Here is a 19,026-nt window from a genome sequence, read left to right as displayed (position 1 = left end):
TTGGCAACTAATGATAAAAACAACAACAACAAAAAACATATGTAACAATAATTTTCATATAACTGCAGTTGAACATACTTTCATAGTATGCAACATTCCTTTAGAGTTACGCCTTTTGCATAGCATACTTTTAAGGTACGCAGGGCCAGAAATATGTATGGAATGTAACTGAGTTAGAAAATATACAAGAAATCTGTGCTAAGTGTATCCAAAAGTAATAATTTATATTGTGGGAATCACCCCAGCCATTATAAAAGGATTGCTACAAGGTTCATTTTAATGCAAATTCCCTTTCAAGGTTTGAGCATGCGCTCTGCCGACAGCTTCTTTTTCCCCAGTCGTACTTCGATTACAAATCTTCCCAGATTTCTGAACAAGTTGCTGTTGAACTTGTTCGTCAAGATAATCATGTGCAAGTAAAAAAAAAATTACATTCGGAATATAATGCGAAACTCTGCATTTCAGTACACCGTAAGTGTTACTAAATGATTAACTTGGACATTTCAGCTTTTAATAGAGACCTCGCTGAACTAATCTGGAAATACTTGAGGAATTGCTCTCTTCAATGTTTAATTAACTAGCCATGATTCCGTCAATATATGTTATTACTTTTGAATATCTGTTCACACTGTTCGCGATTATAAATAAAGTTGCATATTTAAAACTCAATTTTTTAAAGGAAAAAAGTTCCGATATTCGTTTATAAGTATTGCAATTTAGGAAATGCTCTATAGCAGTAATGACATTTTGCTTTATAGTTTTTTTTTCACACACTGCTTTTGACTTATTAAGATTAATTTAAAACATTCTGTATAACCCTCATCGTTACATTTAAAACACTCTCATATCAAAAAGAGGAGATACAATCTCATTCATGCTGAAAGCTCATCAAAAATGTGGGGGAAGGAATAGAATGCGCACGCAAGTGGCTTTTCGCGCCTAATATGAACCGAGTTCATCTGGAGGTTCAGATCATTTTTATAGTTAAAAATTAAAATTAAATATGCATCAATTAAAAATATTCATAAAATAAATTTAAAAGGTATGAACTCGGCAATTTCAATCTAGTGAAAATGTTGAGTAAAATTATTAGTAATATATATATATATATATATATATATATATATATATATATATATATATATATATATATCATAAATCAAATTAAAAATCTTCTATTGATAATTTAGAACCATTTTTAAATGAAAGATGAAAATTTCAAAAGGAAATAAATAAATAAATAATAATAATATGTAATTTTGAAATACTAACTATATTACATATTTCATTAAATGCTAAAAAATACAATATTTTTAAAAATTTTAAATAAATATTATGATTGAATCAAAATCATTTTCTTAAAATAAAAATTTTAGGCAAAGAAAAAAAATTATAAAATTTGTAAAAATATTTCTTATATTTTGAAAAGATTAATATTTATGAATAATTATTAGCAGTAAAGAATTTTATTCAGCAGTAGTTCTCAACTTCAGATTCCACATATCCCCAGAGAATTTGAGAAGAAATTTTTGGGAATTTTGTCCTTTAATACATAGGAATAAAAATTTCAGCGAAGTAAAGATCATATCTTACTATGCCTAAATATTTTATACAGATTGAAAATTAATATAGAATTTATGTGGATATTTTGAGAATTTTTATTTGGGGAAAAAGGTGACAATGTAAGGTTCCAATTAAAGTTCAAAAGAACTAAGTCGGGCTGCCCAGCCATTAAATAGCTTAGCTTTTCCCCTTCATTATTTCATTCTTTTTAATCAGAAATTTTGCTATATCAATTTCATTTCAAGATTTATAAACTTTTTAACTTTATCATAGATGCATATTTCTATTTTTTAATTAACTATAACTTATAATTAACCATTTAGATGAATAAAAACAGATAATTGAGATCTCATTGAGACATGTGATTGGATGAGAAGTTGTAAATTCTTTCCTATAGAACAAAATAACATTCTCCTTTCTATTTGCATCTTAATTTTCACAACGACATGGAAGAGCATAAAGATCGTTGCATATTTCCTCTTAGTCTAAAAGCTATTAACTGAAGCATTGAAATTTCACTCTCCTTGTGAAGTTTATCTATTGTTAGTCGCAAATTACCGAATAGGTACTGTCTGTCTATCACAAGAATAGCTCCCGCCAAGAAGTCTATCTAGTGGCGGTCGCTGTAGTAACAAGACTAGTTCATTTCTAATGGGGATTAAGGGTATAGGGAATTGGCGGAATTAAAGGTTACATCACGTCATTCGTCTTCTTGGATTTAAAAGAGTTGCACTCGTTATCTTATCCTTGTGTTTATTTTGCTTTTGCTTTTAAAATTATTTGTTCCTTACTGGTTAAATTGATTTTGCTATTTTGCTAAACCTGCAAGATGGTCTTTAAGTTAAGGAAGGGTGAAATTTTGAAATCGCAGGCACGTAAAATTGTATATAATATTGCGGAATTTTGTTCCAATGAAGCTTCATCGAAATCTGCGTTAATTTCACTCCCACAAGCTCTGAAAAGGGCTTCTCAAGCAACTGGAATTTCTGAAGCTACAATAAAAAAAATAAGAAAGGAAGTTTCATCATCGGGCTCATCGACAGTTTTAAAATCACCCGGTAAATACCGTAAAAGACCTAGTAAGCGAAACTGTGAAATAGACAACTTTGACAAGTGTGTTATACGGCAAACAATTCAAGACTTTTACATAAAAGAAAGGAAAGTACCATCCCTCAGAAAATTACTACCCGTGTTGAAAGAAAAAATTGGATTTTCGTGGCAAAAAGACACATTGTGCAAAGTCTTACATTCAATGAATTTCCGATGGAAGAAGTGCGTGAATAATAGAAAAGTACTCATGGAAAGACCAAATATTGTTTTTTGGAGACACAGATATTTGAGAGAAATGAGATGTCACAGGAAAGCTGGACGACCGATTGTCTATATTGATGAAACTTGGGTAGACAGCAATTTGACATTTAAGAAATGCTGGCAAGATGATACAGTTTTGGGAGCTATAGCAAATGTTAATTCGAAAAATAGACTTATAGTTGTTCATGCTGGGTCATCAACGGGTTTCCTTATGGGTGCTTTACTAGTATATAAAGCATCAACAAAAAGCGGCGACTATCACGGGCAAATGAACTATGAAAACTTTAAAAAATGGGTGTTGGAAAAACTTCTTCCAAATTTGCAACCAAACAGTGTCGTATGCATGGATAATGCATCGTATCATACAACTGTCGAAAACCCCACTCCAACGAAGTATTCTACAAAAAAAGTTATGATAGACTGGTTGAAAAACAACGGAATTACCCTGCGATCAAAAAATGCGAAAAGCGGAACTGTTCTCTCTTATAGACAGTAATCGTCCAAAGAAAATTGTCTATAAAATTGATAATTTAATAGAGAAAGAAGGACATGAAGTTATCCGACTACCCCCTTATCATTGCGATTTGAACGCAATCGAATTTGTGTGGTCCTCTGTAAAAAGAATAATAAAGGAACGAAATGTTACTGGCGATTTAAGTTTGAACAATCTGAAATCTCTTCTTCAAACAGCTGTCACTGAAGTTACTTCGGCAGAATGGGCAGCGCATTGCAAAAACGTAGAAAAGCTTGAAAATAATTATTGGGAGAAAGATGGACTGTTAGAAGATTTAGTGGACGAACTGTCATTTCAAATTGATACCAATGATGATTCTGATTCAGAAGAAACCAAAACTTGTGAGAGTGATTTAGAGGATTTTGAAATGCTTGAATGAACATTATTTTCGAAATATAGACGGTATTTTATTTTATTTTATTTTTAAAACTGTTTTGCCTTAAAAATTGTTGGAAAATACATGCTGAAAGTTTAATAATCAACGAAGTTCTGTCATTTTATTAATAATCTAAAGTCCTTGATAATTATTAATAGTTATGAAAATATTAAACAATTATTAAAAAGTTAAATAATTACTTTTTTATTGTAATAATTTTCATCTTTACTGCATATTCATTAATATTTCATTTTTATGTCTAAAAGTTTAAATATTATTATATAATTAATATATTAAACATTTTTTTTTCATTCTTTATAAATCAATTAAAAAAAATCGCCAATACGTCATCAAGGCGATCAGTAAGCCAAAATGGATGCCTTTCTTTTTAAATCCCCCATTGAAAATCGAGCAGGTCTTGTTTCCACGGCAACAGACTATCGTAGACATATTGGCGGGAGCTATTCTTGAGGTAGACAAACAGTAGTTTCACTTCATTGCTTTCAGAAAGATGGTGCCGAAGGGTCCCCTGATAGTCAGTCAGAATCCTTGTTTGAAGATATCTTGAGAATTTGCATAGTTGTATTCTTAAAGCTTGTTTATCGAATAAGCAAAGTGGGCACCTGAATAGGGCCTCGACGACTGTAAATTTCTTTCTTCCTTTTTGCGGTTTTATGCACTTGAAGTAACTTAAAAAATAGTTCAAATTTCAGAAAATTATTATTATTATTATTTATTTTTTTCAAACATTTTCAAATTTGTTAGCGGAATAATACGATTCAGTTTCTTTTTACAATTGTTTGGTCAATTCATAAGTTAGCATTTTTGACAAACGTTAAATCTGAATAATTAGGATGCGTTAAAAAGATTTCTATTTTTTAATTATTTATTTTAAAACTACTTTTAAATTTTAATTAATTTTTTTAATATGCGGGTTCTGATTTTGGAAGTCGAGGACGATGCGAGAATCCCCGGAGCTTAAAAAGCTCGCTGTCATCTACAAGGTTAAATCCAGCCCTGTGGATTCAAAAGATTTAGTTTCATCAACGAGGTGGGAAGAGGTTATGAAACACAGTCCATGCTCCTGTTGGTCGCTTGCCACAGGTGGTTGAAATATAAAGAGCTGAGAACTACTGTGCTAAGCATTCATTTGGTATAATTATTTTATTTCAACTTAAAAAAAAAAGTTAACGTTCTCTGCACTTTGTATGCATATTCAAATCAACAGTAAAAGAAACTCTTATCGTTACGGACATAAAATATCCGAGGTCTATCCCTTTCCCCACAGCCCTACTCTCAGTTTTTTTGATCATCACAATTGTCTCGGGGTAAGAAGATTATAAGCTTATATATATATATAAGATCTAGTAGTACAGGGTGATGAAACAAGAGGAAGCTATTGATTGGAGTCGAATATTTTAAGCTTCCACATCTTTTGATTGCACTGGCACATAAAAAGGATTGACAAAAGTGAATCCGTTGAACTCGTTGCCGCTCAGGTTGTCCAGGACCGAAGAGTCAGCAGGGGTCAGTGTTATTTTGGCATTTGTGAAGACAGGATCGAAATTTTCAGCCGCACGCGGATTCTTCTGCAGGACAGAGAGGGAAAGAAAAAAAATAAAAGAGAAGAGTAAAACCATAGTAAGCAGGCAATGAAAAATTATAAAGAAGAAATTAAATAAAAAAAAAAGGCAGTTTAATGTTAAGAATATACAAGTGTGCTCAAGCTATAATGGCGATGCTCTAAAAGTTTTTAAAAAACATGCTATTAGAAGGTACAATACACATAAGTCCAGTTAATCCTAAAATTTCTGTTCTGAATATACAATTGTACTCAGAGCATCTCTCCAAGTATGTTAGAAATACACTTCAGAAATATGAGTGCAGACAATGGAAATGTTTATTATAATTTCTTGACTTCATAGCTCTTATTGCCCACTACTCTTGTCAATAAGACTTCATTTAAAATATTGGACACCATTTTGTCAAAAGAGGCCCAGCTAGAGTAATAGGCGCTCTAGCCATAAAATGGGTGTTTCATCCGTAGTAGTTATCAGTGGTTTAGTAAATAAATAGTGCACAGATCAGGATATTACTTATTTCGCCCTTGTATGATTTTTTATTTCAAAAAATGATATATATGGATTCTCTAATGTTTTATCTCAATAATTCACCATAAAACTGGCGCCTGGAATATTAATATCCCCAATTGCCCCCTGGCGCTTCGCCATCACAATCAGATCGAAGCAATGACATTGGAGGGGGTCAAAACGTTCAAGAAGCATTTTAATTTTCAGCAAAGACCCCCATGTAAATAAGAGTGATACACAATAAATTTTCCAACAGGTACGAAGTATAAATTAGAAGAATGTAATTTCATCGACATCTGATCATTATTCACAATTACGAAGTCCATTCACAGACAACTCTTGTGTGGATTAAGAATAGACAGTTAAACCTGATAAGAAACTGATTTATTACCCAAAGGGTGTTTTCAACAGAAATCAAATTGCCGTTTAGCAATAAAAAATTCTGCTTCTCTACAGTAATTTTTCTTTCAAAAGATATTCCAAGAATCTGAATTGGAATATCAATTAGTGCGGATAGCATGATGACCATGCTCAAGTATCAAAGTACACAATAATCCGGCCACATTTCCAGTGAGAATATGTAATTAGTGGCAAACTTCGGCGTTTTTTGTGGCCCTAGGCAGTGCACAAATATGGTATCCTTGTTTTATTAATCTGGGCAATTTAATTTCGCATTTCAACACAATTTTAATTTAATCATTAAATTGATAATATCTCTTTTTAAATTTAGTTAACTTTATTTTATTTTTATTTTGTTGTTGTTGTCGCTTATGGCACTTGTCATAGACAAGCCCGCTGAGGAAGTCAGCGATTTTTTAAATTTTATTTTAGTTGATTATATTAAATGCATGTTTATATTTATTAGTCTTTTCATAACTCATGACTGCATTGCAATCACATTTGTATACAATTTAATTATAATCTAAGTGAACGAACTCAATGAAAAATATAGCAACTTGATCCTTTGCACTCGAAAGGACTTTAGTGTAATTCAAATATATTTAATTCATATAGAATTTGTGCTTATGTACAAATTTATCTATTTGACAACTAGGCTAATAACATGTTTTAAAGGCTATTTCAGGCCAGCAGTCTTAATCGGAAATCTACCACTGTTTACCATGAAACAGATAATTTCATTCCACTTTTCTATCAGAAATATTTTGGATGTTAGATTTCATGATTCATTCAGTAAATTTTTTTTTATTACTTCAACAAACAACAGAGGAAGTTTGCATGGTACAAAATTTAGCAATATTTGCTATAAATTCGTTGATTGGTCTAAGGATCTGTAGCGATCGTTCTAATTCTCTCGGAGAAAGCGCGCCTAAGTTTGATATGCGTTTCATCTCCATTAATCATAAATTGGCCTTGAATGCGCAGTATGACTCAGTTTCCCGCCTCTCGGGGAGCGGAGAAAAACATAACCAGAGTAGCTCCGAGGGACAGAGCGTGCGATGTTGTTGTGTGTCTAATAAAGCTATATTTTTGATATAACCGAGGAGTGATTGCTTCCAAACCCTTACATGGAGTCAGATCATGACAAATACATTATGGACTAATCGATCTTCCTCAGATCAAAGACAAAGATTCCATGAGAAATATCAGGGTTCCATTTCACCCATGGTGATCAAAGTATTTGCAAATATATAACATTCAGGAACAATGAGAGCTTCACCTTGCATAAATAAGCTTCACTTTCAGTCACTTTAAAATACTGAGACTTATGTGTATACAACATTTTTATCAATTTAAAATTTGCCAGCATTCAAGAAATAACAATTTTAAATAAAAAAAAAAAAAAAAAATGCTAGAAAATACTTTTAGAGCATAGCCAGTATGAAGCTGTTCACAGTAATATTTATACAGGACGTCAAAAATATTGGAACAAATTCACATTTTCTTAAGTATTGTTTCTAAACACATCACAATATATATATTTAAAAAGAATTGCCAATTTAATGAAACCAGTGTAGCTCTAAGAAAGTATTATCATACATATAAATTTATTTTTAAAATTAAAAAAAAAATATTGGATAATTATTTAAATTTTTATATATATATATATATATATATATATATATATATATATATATATATATATATATATATATATATATATATATATATATATATATATATATATATATATATATATATATTGCTAAGTAGTACTAATTTAGCACTCATGTTATAGTTATTAATTAGAAATTAAAGTAACATATTAATATAAAAATATTGGAAAAAAAAATATTTTTTTTAAATCTTTGGTAAATTTAATAGATTTATTAGATATTTTACTAGATAGTAAATTTTTTAAAAAAATGTTAATCAATTTTTTAAAAAAACAGCGTTTTTCCTTTTATTACACTCCTTTAGAAATATGTCCTCACTTTAATACTTAAGAAAATGAATTTTTGTTCTAACACTTACAACATCCATGCAACAAAAAGTGCAAATAATATGCTGCTGATAGACAGTATAAATTTGTTAAAATGTAGGCTAATACAGTGCAATATATCAATATAGTGCAATATATTCATCAATTTGATACCTGAAGCATTATTTAGGACACTTTTTTCAAAATGCTGCATGAAGAAAAATCTTAAAAATGCTAATTAAGTGATTACTTACTTATAGATATAAAAAATTTCAAAATACATTCACTATTTACTTTTAAGATTAAGATCATTATTCTGAGAATTAATTAAACCAATATTATTAATTGTTTTACAGCTGCATAACATGTTTCATAGTCCTAGCTGAAAGAAAATAAATATTTTGTACAGCTATTCTAAAATTTACATATGCTAAATTACTTATCAAAAATTTTAAAATTAAAAAAAACCCTATGCAAGAATTAAATTTTAAGAAATCATTTTATAAAATGATGCACAATAATTCAATAGATTCAATATATTGATATTTTAGGTTAAATAAAATGCTTATTAAAATCATAAGCCAATCATAACCATAAACCATTATTTCAGTTTCTTCAATTTCTTTATAAAAATATTCCTTACTTATTGAAGTAGGATTTCATCAATTGCATCTAAATTGGCGAGAAGAAAGTATTTTGCTTGAAGTAAAAGATATGCTTAGATTGCAAGGCAAAATATTCATAAAAAAGAGAAAGAAGAAAGCATAGAGCATGCAAAGTGCTTTTCTCTCAGCGTGAAATTGCATAATAACCATCCAATTTACTCTGCAGGATTTATGTGGAAATTGTATTGAAACAGCTATACTAGTGCAGAATTCTCAAAATTTATTATTAAAATTAAATTAAAAAGTAAAATTATAATTTATCCATGTTTTAGTTAAATTTTCAGGTATACAAATGAAAAGTTATGAAAGGGTGACTTATTGGTTTGATATGTTATGTAAAGAATAGCAGATTTCAATATTGTTTCAATGCACAATAATTTATTAATCAAAATGTTATAAAAACATATAATATTTAAACAGAAATTATAAATTATGAATTCTAAATTTAAAATATGAGAAATTGTGTACTGTAAGCGAAACATTTAAATTACATTTTTGTTTCTTAAAACCCATTTGATGTTTATACTTTAGCTCTCTAATTAATGTATCATTCTCATTTTCAAAAGTGAGAAACTAAATAATTGAAGAATATTGTAGATTATTAATTAGTAAAGAACATAAACAATGACTAAGATATTTTTTTATTTCATTTTGTATCAAAGCACTGAAAATTTTATTTCTTTACCACGAAACATAATTTTCTAAATAATGTTTTCAATCAAATGAAGATAATAATTCTTATAATAAAAATGTTAATTTTTATTTTTATTCAAAATTTCTATTTATCTATTTTTTAAAAAATATTAATGCATTAGATTCAATTATTACTCCGATTTAAAAAAAAAAGCATCTTAACTGGTTTATTACTTATAGTTATTTTCTCAAAAATAAAGTAAAGTGGAAAAGTAATGCTATTAATGAGTTTATTTGGATAACAAAAGAATTTGCACTGCAACAGAAATGAATATCTTTCTTACAGGAACATTTATTATACATTATATTATTTTTATAATGATGTGGACTTTCTTTTTCTCACAAATATATTAATTTTAAAATACTATCATTTGATAACAATCAAAGCATATCAACTCAAAACATCTAATTTATATTTAAAATATTGGTTTCCATATTACTCTAATGCTACTATTTATAGTTAACATATATTGTATAAAACAATTAAATCCAACTATTAATTACATTCAAAATATCAATTCATAAATCTCAAATAATACAATTGTAAATTATTTTTACATTATTCATTTCACATTTTTAATGTACTGACAATATTGAAATGAAACAGCGAAATACTTATGGTATTTTATAATTCTAGAATTGTTAACTATTCTGTAATTATTATGACACTGTTTAACATTTATTAATTATCATTATACTGTATTTGTTGAAATTTGCAAAGAATATAAAACCAGCTGAGTTTTTTGATATTAAGAAGCTCATTTTGATAAGAAATAGTATTTCCAAGGTGAAAAAAGTTTGCTGTTTATTATCAACAATAATAAATAGATATACATATTTAGCTTTTCATTCAGAATATGCTGGTATTTACTTTTTGTGACATTATGCAGAAAGCATATAACTAGCATTCAAATGTTACAGAATTTCAGTAAAATTTATTTATAGTTTAAAGCAGATTTCTAAAGATATGTTATATGAAATGATCTATTATAAAAGTATTAATTTTATATTTCACATATAAATTGACATAAATATTCCCACCACAAATAGAATATTAATGTATAAGAAAATGACGATTTATGATGAAACAAAAGATGAAAAACTAATGATGATTTCGTAATTTTTTTTTGTCATACGGATAAATGTTGAAATTGTTGTAGTATATAAAAGTTTTATTTCGAATAACTAAATAACAGCTCTGAGAATTAAGGTAATTAGAAAAAATCTATATACTAAGACGCAAGCCTGGTACATATGTATGAAAGTAAACATGTAAATTATTTTAAAAAAAAGGTCAATAAGGTTTTTTTTACACAACTTTTTTAAATTTAGATCATGATATAGTTCTCCCTCGTTTTAATAAAATCTTACTTCATATTTAGTAAATGTCGCCTTTCACATACAACTTGCTTATAAAAGTTTCGTCAAGCACAAGCAGAACAGAATATCATATTTTTCAAAGATTGAACAAGAATATATTTATTTTTTTCTAATATGTATAGTAATAGTTCAAGCAGTAGCTATCAGTTTACTATAAAAAATATAGAGATACAGTATCTAATCATTCAGCTCAAAATAAAGCAAGAAATTTTATGCAATACTACAAATTAATTTTAAAATTGTTTTTCATTAAATTTCAATCATCACATAATTTTATCATAATATCCCAAAAATAAAGATATACACAAAATGTTGAGTATGCTATCAAATTAGATATCGTTTTATCGACAATGAAAACTGCATTTTTCAATGAAGACTATGTTGGTGAATTCAGATGTTAAAAATTATAAACAAAACGAAAAAAAAAAAAATCATTTTATTAAAATACGGTCACATTCTGATTTTTTAAAACTTGTTTTTTGATGTCTATATATAAAAAAATATATTTTGAATAGAGCTTCAGATATCAAATTATGAGTATCAAAATCTCATTTTCTAAATCATTTTTCATGAATAGAAATATAATGAAAAAGTATTCAATTTAATGTTTGGCAAATTTAAAAAAAAATCTTCATTCTACTGCAATAAATAATTTGTAAGAAAGATAATACTGAATGGACTTACAATTTTTGGCTTGAATGGAGGTTGTACTTCTTTGTTCTCTATCTTATCCCAGCTGATCCTCCTGAAAAACGGATGGATGCGAATATCTTCTTCGCCTTTCACTCCACTCCCCAATCGCTTGTCGGGATTCTTAGTGAGGAACTGGAATAGAAAATTAACAAAAAATGAAAGAACTGTATAAAAACAACACAGTACTTATAATTATATATATAATGTAAAATTGAATTTCAATATACTATGGTGAGCTTATAAGACAGTTAACAGCTAAACTACATGGGCAATTGTTTTTGTATTGTGGTCATGTTACTGGGCTGCGAACCATAAGGTCCCCGGTTCTATCCTTGCTCAATTCAATCATCTATAATACTTTCAATTTTAATTCATTAAATTTATTTGATAGTTGAATTTGTTCATGCTTCACATGTCTGTATCTACTATAAATACCAAAGAATCAAAAACATATGAAACTGATATTTATTCTCTTATTGATGGCAATTTACATATACTTTTAACAATCATCTGCTGTCTTTTGCAATCTTTCCAATGACATCAATTTAACTGTTATCCAATTTCCCCTCAATTAAAATTTTTTTTTTAAAGAACTATATTTTGATGCTTAAGATAGAAAAATACCTTTCATAGTCACAATGAAATTTAAACTGTTTTTATTGTAAATGCAAATATTTCATTAAGTGTTTCTTTTTAATCGCTTAAACCTACGAAATAAAATTTTTTTTATTTTTTAGTAAAATTCTTATATATTTTCTTTTCTTTTTTATTTCCTCAACATTTTCTTATAATCTGTAAAGTAAACTCTTTAAGGCATATTAAAGGATATATTGGGTAGGCTGCATTGTTATGCTTTTTTTATCATTAAGTGTAATTCAGTTGAAGTGATTGGACAGTTAAATTTGTCATGTAAATGATGCGGTATATTTAATACCTACATTTGTTATTTAATGTTGAATGTTTGAATCAACTGCACATTTTAGGTAAGGAATAAGAAAGTGAAGTTAGACTATGAAGACAATTATATCCTGTGACTTGAAACCACCAGAGTTGTTCATGTACAAATGAACAGAACAAGTGTTTAGCGGATTGTGATGAGCGAGGATAGAACCTGGGACCTAGTGGTTTGCAGTCCAGTAACATAACCAGGATACGAAAGCATATGCTCGTGTAGCGTAGTTGTTAACTGGCTTATATGCTATTCACCCCAGACTCTCCTTCCAGTGAGTCGAACGAAATGGCTGTTGAGTGGTGATGTATTTATTAGCTGTGGATTCTAATGCGCCTGTACCCATTTGAGTAGTGTCAAGCGTTATGGTGAGCGTGTGTGTGGTTGCTGCGTCAAGTGAGTCTGACGACTTTTGTTGCGGGTAGATGGCGCCACAACAGCTGTACGAAGGTTGAAGGTTCATCGTGCGAGGTCACCAATTTAGCGATATGCGAGGATAGAACCTAAGGCCTTGTGGTTCGCAGTCCAGTAACATAACCAGGATACAAAAGCATATGCCCGTGTAGCGTAGTTGTTAACTGGCTTATATGCTATTCACCACAAGTGTAAGGAAATCATAATTACTCGGTTTAAAAGGCGATAACAATTTCGATATCTAAGAATACAATGTTAGAGAAACCATGAAATCAACTCATGCATAAGAGATTAAAATGGAATAAAACTCAGTCATTATTGCTGGGTAAATATTTTAGGTGTTATCTATTTATTATATTTAGGTTTATATCTATAAAAAATATCTCAAAAATTAATTAAATAAAGAGGCCAAAATTGTATTTGTTCATAAATATATAGGATGATATAATAAGATAAAGAGAATCCTGAAGCTACTTACACCTTTGAGGATTTCTTTCGCTTCTTTGGAAAGAGATTTTGGATATGAAACATTATGGTCAGTGATAGATGCAAAAAGCTCTTCTTCGTCTTCACCGTCAAATGGGGGCTGTGCAAAAATAATGTATAAATTAAATCTGTAAGCTGATAAATCAAATGAACAACAACAACACATGCTTTTCTTTTATTAAGTTGTATCATTATATTAAAAAATACCAAAAGAAAAAATATTAAACAAATATAAAATAATTTGCTTTTAAAAAAATTAATTTTTCTATTGAAAAAAAATCTTAGTATTGTTTTCCAGTTGCTATTCATTAAAAAAAATGAATGAAAAATTACACTGTTTGAAATCTAATTAAAATTTTTTTATTTATAACAAAATAAATGTGTGTGTGTGTCGATATCCTTCCACGCTAGACTATTTGACTTTAAAATGCCAAATTTTACACAGATATACTTTGAACAACGGAAAAGTAAACTTCATTTTTTTAAAAAAAATTTATTAATTAAAAATTAGGCTAGATTATTTAGGTTAGATAGATTAGGCTGGATTTTTTATGTTTTTTTTGCGATAAATATTTTTCCTGTAATATTCTCTTAAAAATTATTTTTGCATCACTTTAACATTAAAAAAAATATCTTTGCAATATGATGCCAACCTAGTTACTGTAAAATTCTTTATTTCAGATGTTCTCTTAAATATATTTTACAATATTTTTATTCTTGTGAATAAAACTCATTTTGTTTTCCTTGTTTTATTAAATATTTGATCATGTGGTTTTATACGATTGTTAAAAGCTAAAGCTGGATTTTGTTTAAAATCTGCGTAATTGCCAAGAGGAATAAAAGAGTGAAGTTACATAACCACAAAATTAGAAAGAAGCTTACATTTTTAATAATGTTGATGTCATGGGACTGATTATCATTAGAAAGGTTAATGAGAAGAATGTTAACATATGCAGGACAATTAAAATGACACGCTTTAATGTCTGACAATTTAATGGAATAATGGATATGAAATTATATTTAAAGATTTTAAATTAAATATAATCAAAATCCTCTGCAATCCATCTCGTCGCATATATCATGATTTTAATTTAATTGTTTTTGATTGTTGAGTGAGTGTAATATTATGTTGAGAATTGAATTATTATGAGAAATGTTAATTGAGTATAAATATTATGGTCGCCTATTAAAGAGGGAAAATTTTACTTCTCTGCTGACTTGGTTAGAAGCCAAGCGAGAATTAAGATTCCAAGAACCATGAAAATTATCTAATTTCTTCTCTCTGTCTCTCTCTCTCTCTCTCTTTTTTTTAAACATGTCTTCATTTTTAATTAATTGTTTTGATTTTTATCGTCTACAGTTAAACACATTATGTGTTTAACTGTAGACAATAAAACTGTGATCACACATGTGTTAAACACATCATGTGATATCATTTCTAATTTTTAATTTCTTGGTCTTTCTCTATACATACAACTTTTGTTTTTCGTCTCCGTTTCTAGTTAACTGTTTCGATTTTTATTGCCTGCAATTCAGTAGGAGATAGTGTCTCAGAGTAAAATAAACGTGCAAAATCTATATTATTTTTTATTTTTATATATAATTTTATTTTAATTATTGCTATTTTTTTATATTTCGCAAATACTTATCACGTCTTGATTAGAGCTGTGCAGATTCTGCTAATTTATTATAAAATAAAATTGCAATATAATGGCAGTGTTATCTAAGAGTATATAAGCCGGTTCTTCATAGTGCACTTAAAAAAGTATTATTCTGCATTTACCAGTTATTTTTCTACAATTATTCTTAATCATCAATTTAGATATTAATATTACACTTACCTGTCCTACTAGCATTTCGTACAATAAAACTCCATACGCCCACCAATCTACTGATTTTGCATATGGCTGATATAAAATAATCTGTAAGAATAATAAAAAAATTCACAACATTATTCAATAACATTTAGTAACAAAATTATTGATCATAAGTCCTTATTTCACTTTGTTAGAAGAAGTTTGTTTTATTATTTTAGACCAATGCAGAACTTTTTTTTTAACATAATAATGTTTGCAGACTGGCATACCATTTATAACTTGCAGTATATATGAAGAAGAAAATCGTTCAAAATGCTCTATTAGATGAGCTAATTTTGGCGTTTATTGGATAACAGGTGCTGACTAAGATTTCTTTAAAAATGTAATTTTCTAGAGGGACGGGACTCTTTATAACTTAATTATGAGGTAGATGAAAATAATAGACAAGTTTCAGGAACAATTATTTAATTATTTTCTAACTTCCACATTTCACAAGACAAAACAAACATGAACCCGAAAATACAAGACCTCCTTTAGGACATAATCTAATAATGACAGGCAAGAAGGGAATGTATATCTTGATATTAATAAGAGAGCGCCATCTATTGTATCAAAAGAGAAGGTAGTAGAGAATTGTAACCGCTACAATTTAGGTTTTTAAATAAAAATGAATTCAAATTTTAACATTTTCCCCTTTCTAAATTTGCATATTCCTAAATAAGCATATCTTGCATAGAAAATCATTTTTTTTTTCATGATTTAAAATTCGAAAAATAAGCTTTTTAGCGATATCAATTTTATTTCCATACAATTTTTCTCTTAATAATAAATGAAAAAAAATATTTTTCATATATTTTGCAACAATGAAATTTTATTCTTTAATTATATGATTTATACCCAATATCGTTGCGACGATATTAAGTAATTTTTTTTAAAATTCCTCCTATGCGAAGTATAAAAAGAACATTATAATCGCCAAAAAATTCTGACTTTGAAATTTTGACGAAGCTCTACATTTCATACCTCCCTTGCTCCGATATATGTATTTTTGGAATTATGTCTGGCAGCTTACGAACACAAAATGCTTTGAGTTGAATGGTTCAAATTTGGTGTACAGTTTTAACATCAAATTTGTTAATTTCTATCAAATTTTGAAGGAAGTTTATTGAAAAGGAATTTATCTTCCTGTCTATCAGAATGCAAGTGAATACGATAGTTAAAAAATAAAATAAAAAATAAATAAATAAAGAGCTGCATGGACATAATTTTATACAGAGGTTGAGCATTTAAAGTTAAATCCTTATCGAACTTTGAGCTAACTCTGCCAAAGAATCAACCATCACTCGATTTACATTTTTGTATGCATTTAAACGCTATAATTCTAAAACGTAATGGCCTAAATAAATGAAATTTGATACATGGACTTATTATATAAACTGTGGTTCTGTGTCAAACACTGGTTTTAATCTATTGACAAAAGAATGTTTAGTTGGTTTTCTTCAATATATTACGACACTCATGCATAGGACTCTGAAAATAAAAATCTGGACACTTGTAACTTGGTCGAATGTCTCTCATTTTTATGGAAGAGGAGACGACGATAACACCTTTATTAAGAAGTATGCGAGAAAATTTTCGAGAGACCACTCTCGCTAATTTTTTTAACGTGGTTCTGAACACATTATTGCCACTATATAGTAAAATTTAAGTTAAAAAAAATTAAAGAAAGATAACGAAATCAAACCTAAAACAATATCACGCTATGATGCTTAGGATTAGGTGTTCGAATTACCATTTATTTTCTTCTCCAGTTGTAACAAATTCTCAAAGAAAAATGCGATTTTAATTTATAATAAATTTTTCATTATTGTTTTGAAATTAAAACTTGTCTATTTCATCGGTTTATCAAAGTTAAAAAATTGAGTTCCATTCTATTGGGAAATTTGAATCATGTAAAAACCTATGAAGCAAAAACATGTCCTATCATTAAATTCTCCAAGACTTTCATTAAGAAAATACTAACATTATTTTTTTTAACATGAACAAGAAACCGGCGATAACCGATATAATGTGGTACAATGCAATGAAAAGATTTAAGAGCATTTTAAAAAATGGGGCTGGTAGTTAGATTTTCAACACTTTCATAATTCTTAAAATTGCAATTCATACCTGGTATGATGCTGATCATGTCTTAACTCACAAATCACTTTTACTAACATACTCCCAGGTCTCTTTTTCTTAATTGACCAAATCAGAAAATAATACATTTGAGTCATAAGAATATTTTACACTTGAATATTCTTAATTCTACAATTAGTTTGTATCAGAAAATTATTTCAAATTAATTTGTAAGCTTATTTTGCACACATTAAGACTTTTTTTCCCCCCAAATTGAACTACATACTCATACAATATTTCAAGAAACTAAACAATTCTAATCTTGAAATGAATGCTATGTGTATTTGAACCCCTATTCATGTATTTCATTGACAAGTCAAGCTAAGAGAATGGGAGCACTTTATAAAATATCATCAACCAAAGTGAAGAATCCACATTATCATTATCCTCAGCCCTGAACCTAATCATAAATGGTTTGTTTAGCACTTATTTAATAATTGTTTAATTCACTCATTCCTAAGATAATTGTTCAGGTACATCAGAATACAGGAACTCCGAGATTCTCTTTCAAAGATAAGAAAACTTCCTTCCTTCCTAAAGCCCATATTATTCAGAGGTTGCTGTATAAAAAAGGACTTCATTTAATGTGAGCAAGCGTCTCTAATGAGCAGAGCACGAGCTCTGAGTATTCAATGAATTACACTTAATTAAAGGGGCATACAATTTTGCATGGATATCACTAGGTCTTGCGCGTCCGCCGTGGTTTCATTGAACGGCGTTTGGGCCTTTTCTGTATTGGTAGAGTAAAAAGTTGAATGATTGATCTATTTGAGCAGAATTTAGTTCAAATTTAGCAATCGATTATCTGGATTATGAAGAAAATTGTATAATTCAATGACAGTCTTACTACATAAAAATAAGAATTTTAGAAACTAACAGATTCACAGATAATGTGGTAGCTTCAACATTTTTTCAATTTGAGTTGCAATTGGTTGCTGTTATTTTCAAATAAACATCCTAGGCAATAGTTCTTTTTTATGTTTCATTTATTCACACTTAAACACACACGGATACTGTTTAATATAAGATCAAGACATGCTTACCTCTGGTGCTATATAATCAGGAGTACCACAAAAAGTCTTTGCAGTTTTATTTCCTATTATGCCCTCTTTACACATTCCAAAATCGGCAATTTTGATGTGGCCATCCTGATCCAACAAAACATTGTCTAATTTCAAGTCTCTAAATATCGAAGGAAGAAAGAAAGGATAGAAATCAGCAAAAATAATATTATGGAACAATATATTATAAACAGAAATCCTAAAAGTAATAGCAGTAAAAATATTTTTTTATATGAAGTAATTAAATTTTTTAAAATTACTTTATTTGCAGGAAATCAGAAAGTAGAATCCTGAATTGGCTGTGACTTTGAGGAATGACCTTAACTCTTGTTATTTAGGATTGTCACTATATTCTGACAATTGTATAAGTCATTTTAAATGGATGAAAAATAAATAAGGACTGGATAACCCAATCTCATAGAGATAAATGATTTACATGGAACAAAGGTTAACTAC

The 19,026-nt window shown here is 28.6% G+C and overlaps 1 protein-coding gene and 1 long non-coding RNA gene across 3 annotated transcripts in view; one reads left to right on the top strand and one right to left on the bottom strand.

Moving 5' to 3' along the window:
- The window catches only part of LOC129968826 (protein kinase C, brain isozyme-like), a 195,985-nt gene that overhangs the window by 34,992 nt on the left and 141,967 nt on the right, over positions 1–19,026 (bottom strand). Inside the window, exons 12-16 of one of the 2 annotated variants that reach the window (XM_056083099.1) lie at positions 18,553–18,691; positions 15,356–15,436; positions 13,507–13,614; positions 11,657–11,797; positions 3,949–5,353 (exon numbers count right to left, since the gene is read on the bottom strand). In XM_056083099.1, coding sequence (XP_055939074.1) covers positions 5,183–5,353; positions 11,657–11,797; positions 13,507–13,614; positions 15,356–15,436; positions 18,553–18,691 — 640 coding nt within the window. In that variant the 3' untranslated portion in view covers positions 3,949–5,182. Of the gene's footprint in view, positions 1–3,948; positions 5,354–11,656; positions 11,798–13,506; positions 13,615–15,355; positions 15,437–18,552; positions 18,692–19,026 lie in introns of those variants that run through there. The other variant, XM_056083100.1, reaches the window with a different exon arrangement.
- LOC129968827 (uncharacterized) overlaps positions 1–19,026 on the top strand; it is a 35,106-nt gene that overhangs the window by 3,441 nt on the left and 12,639 nt on the right. The window lies entirely within an intron of this gene.

This window comes from Argiope bruennichi, chromosome 5 (genome assembly GCF_947563725.1).
Source record: "Argiope bruennichi chromosome 5, qqArgBrue1.1, whole genome shotgun sequence".
Classification (NCBI taxonomy): domain Eukaryota; kingdom Metazoa; phylum Arthropoda; class Arachnida; order Araneae; family Araneidae; genus Argiope; species Argiope bruennichi.
Note: the sequence above shows the minus strand (reverse complement) of the source record. Positions and strands in the feature narration are given on the sequence as shown.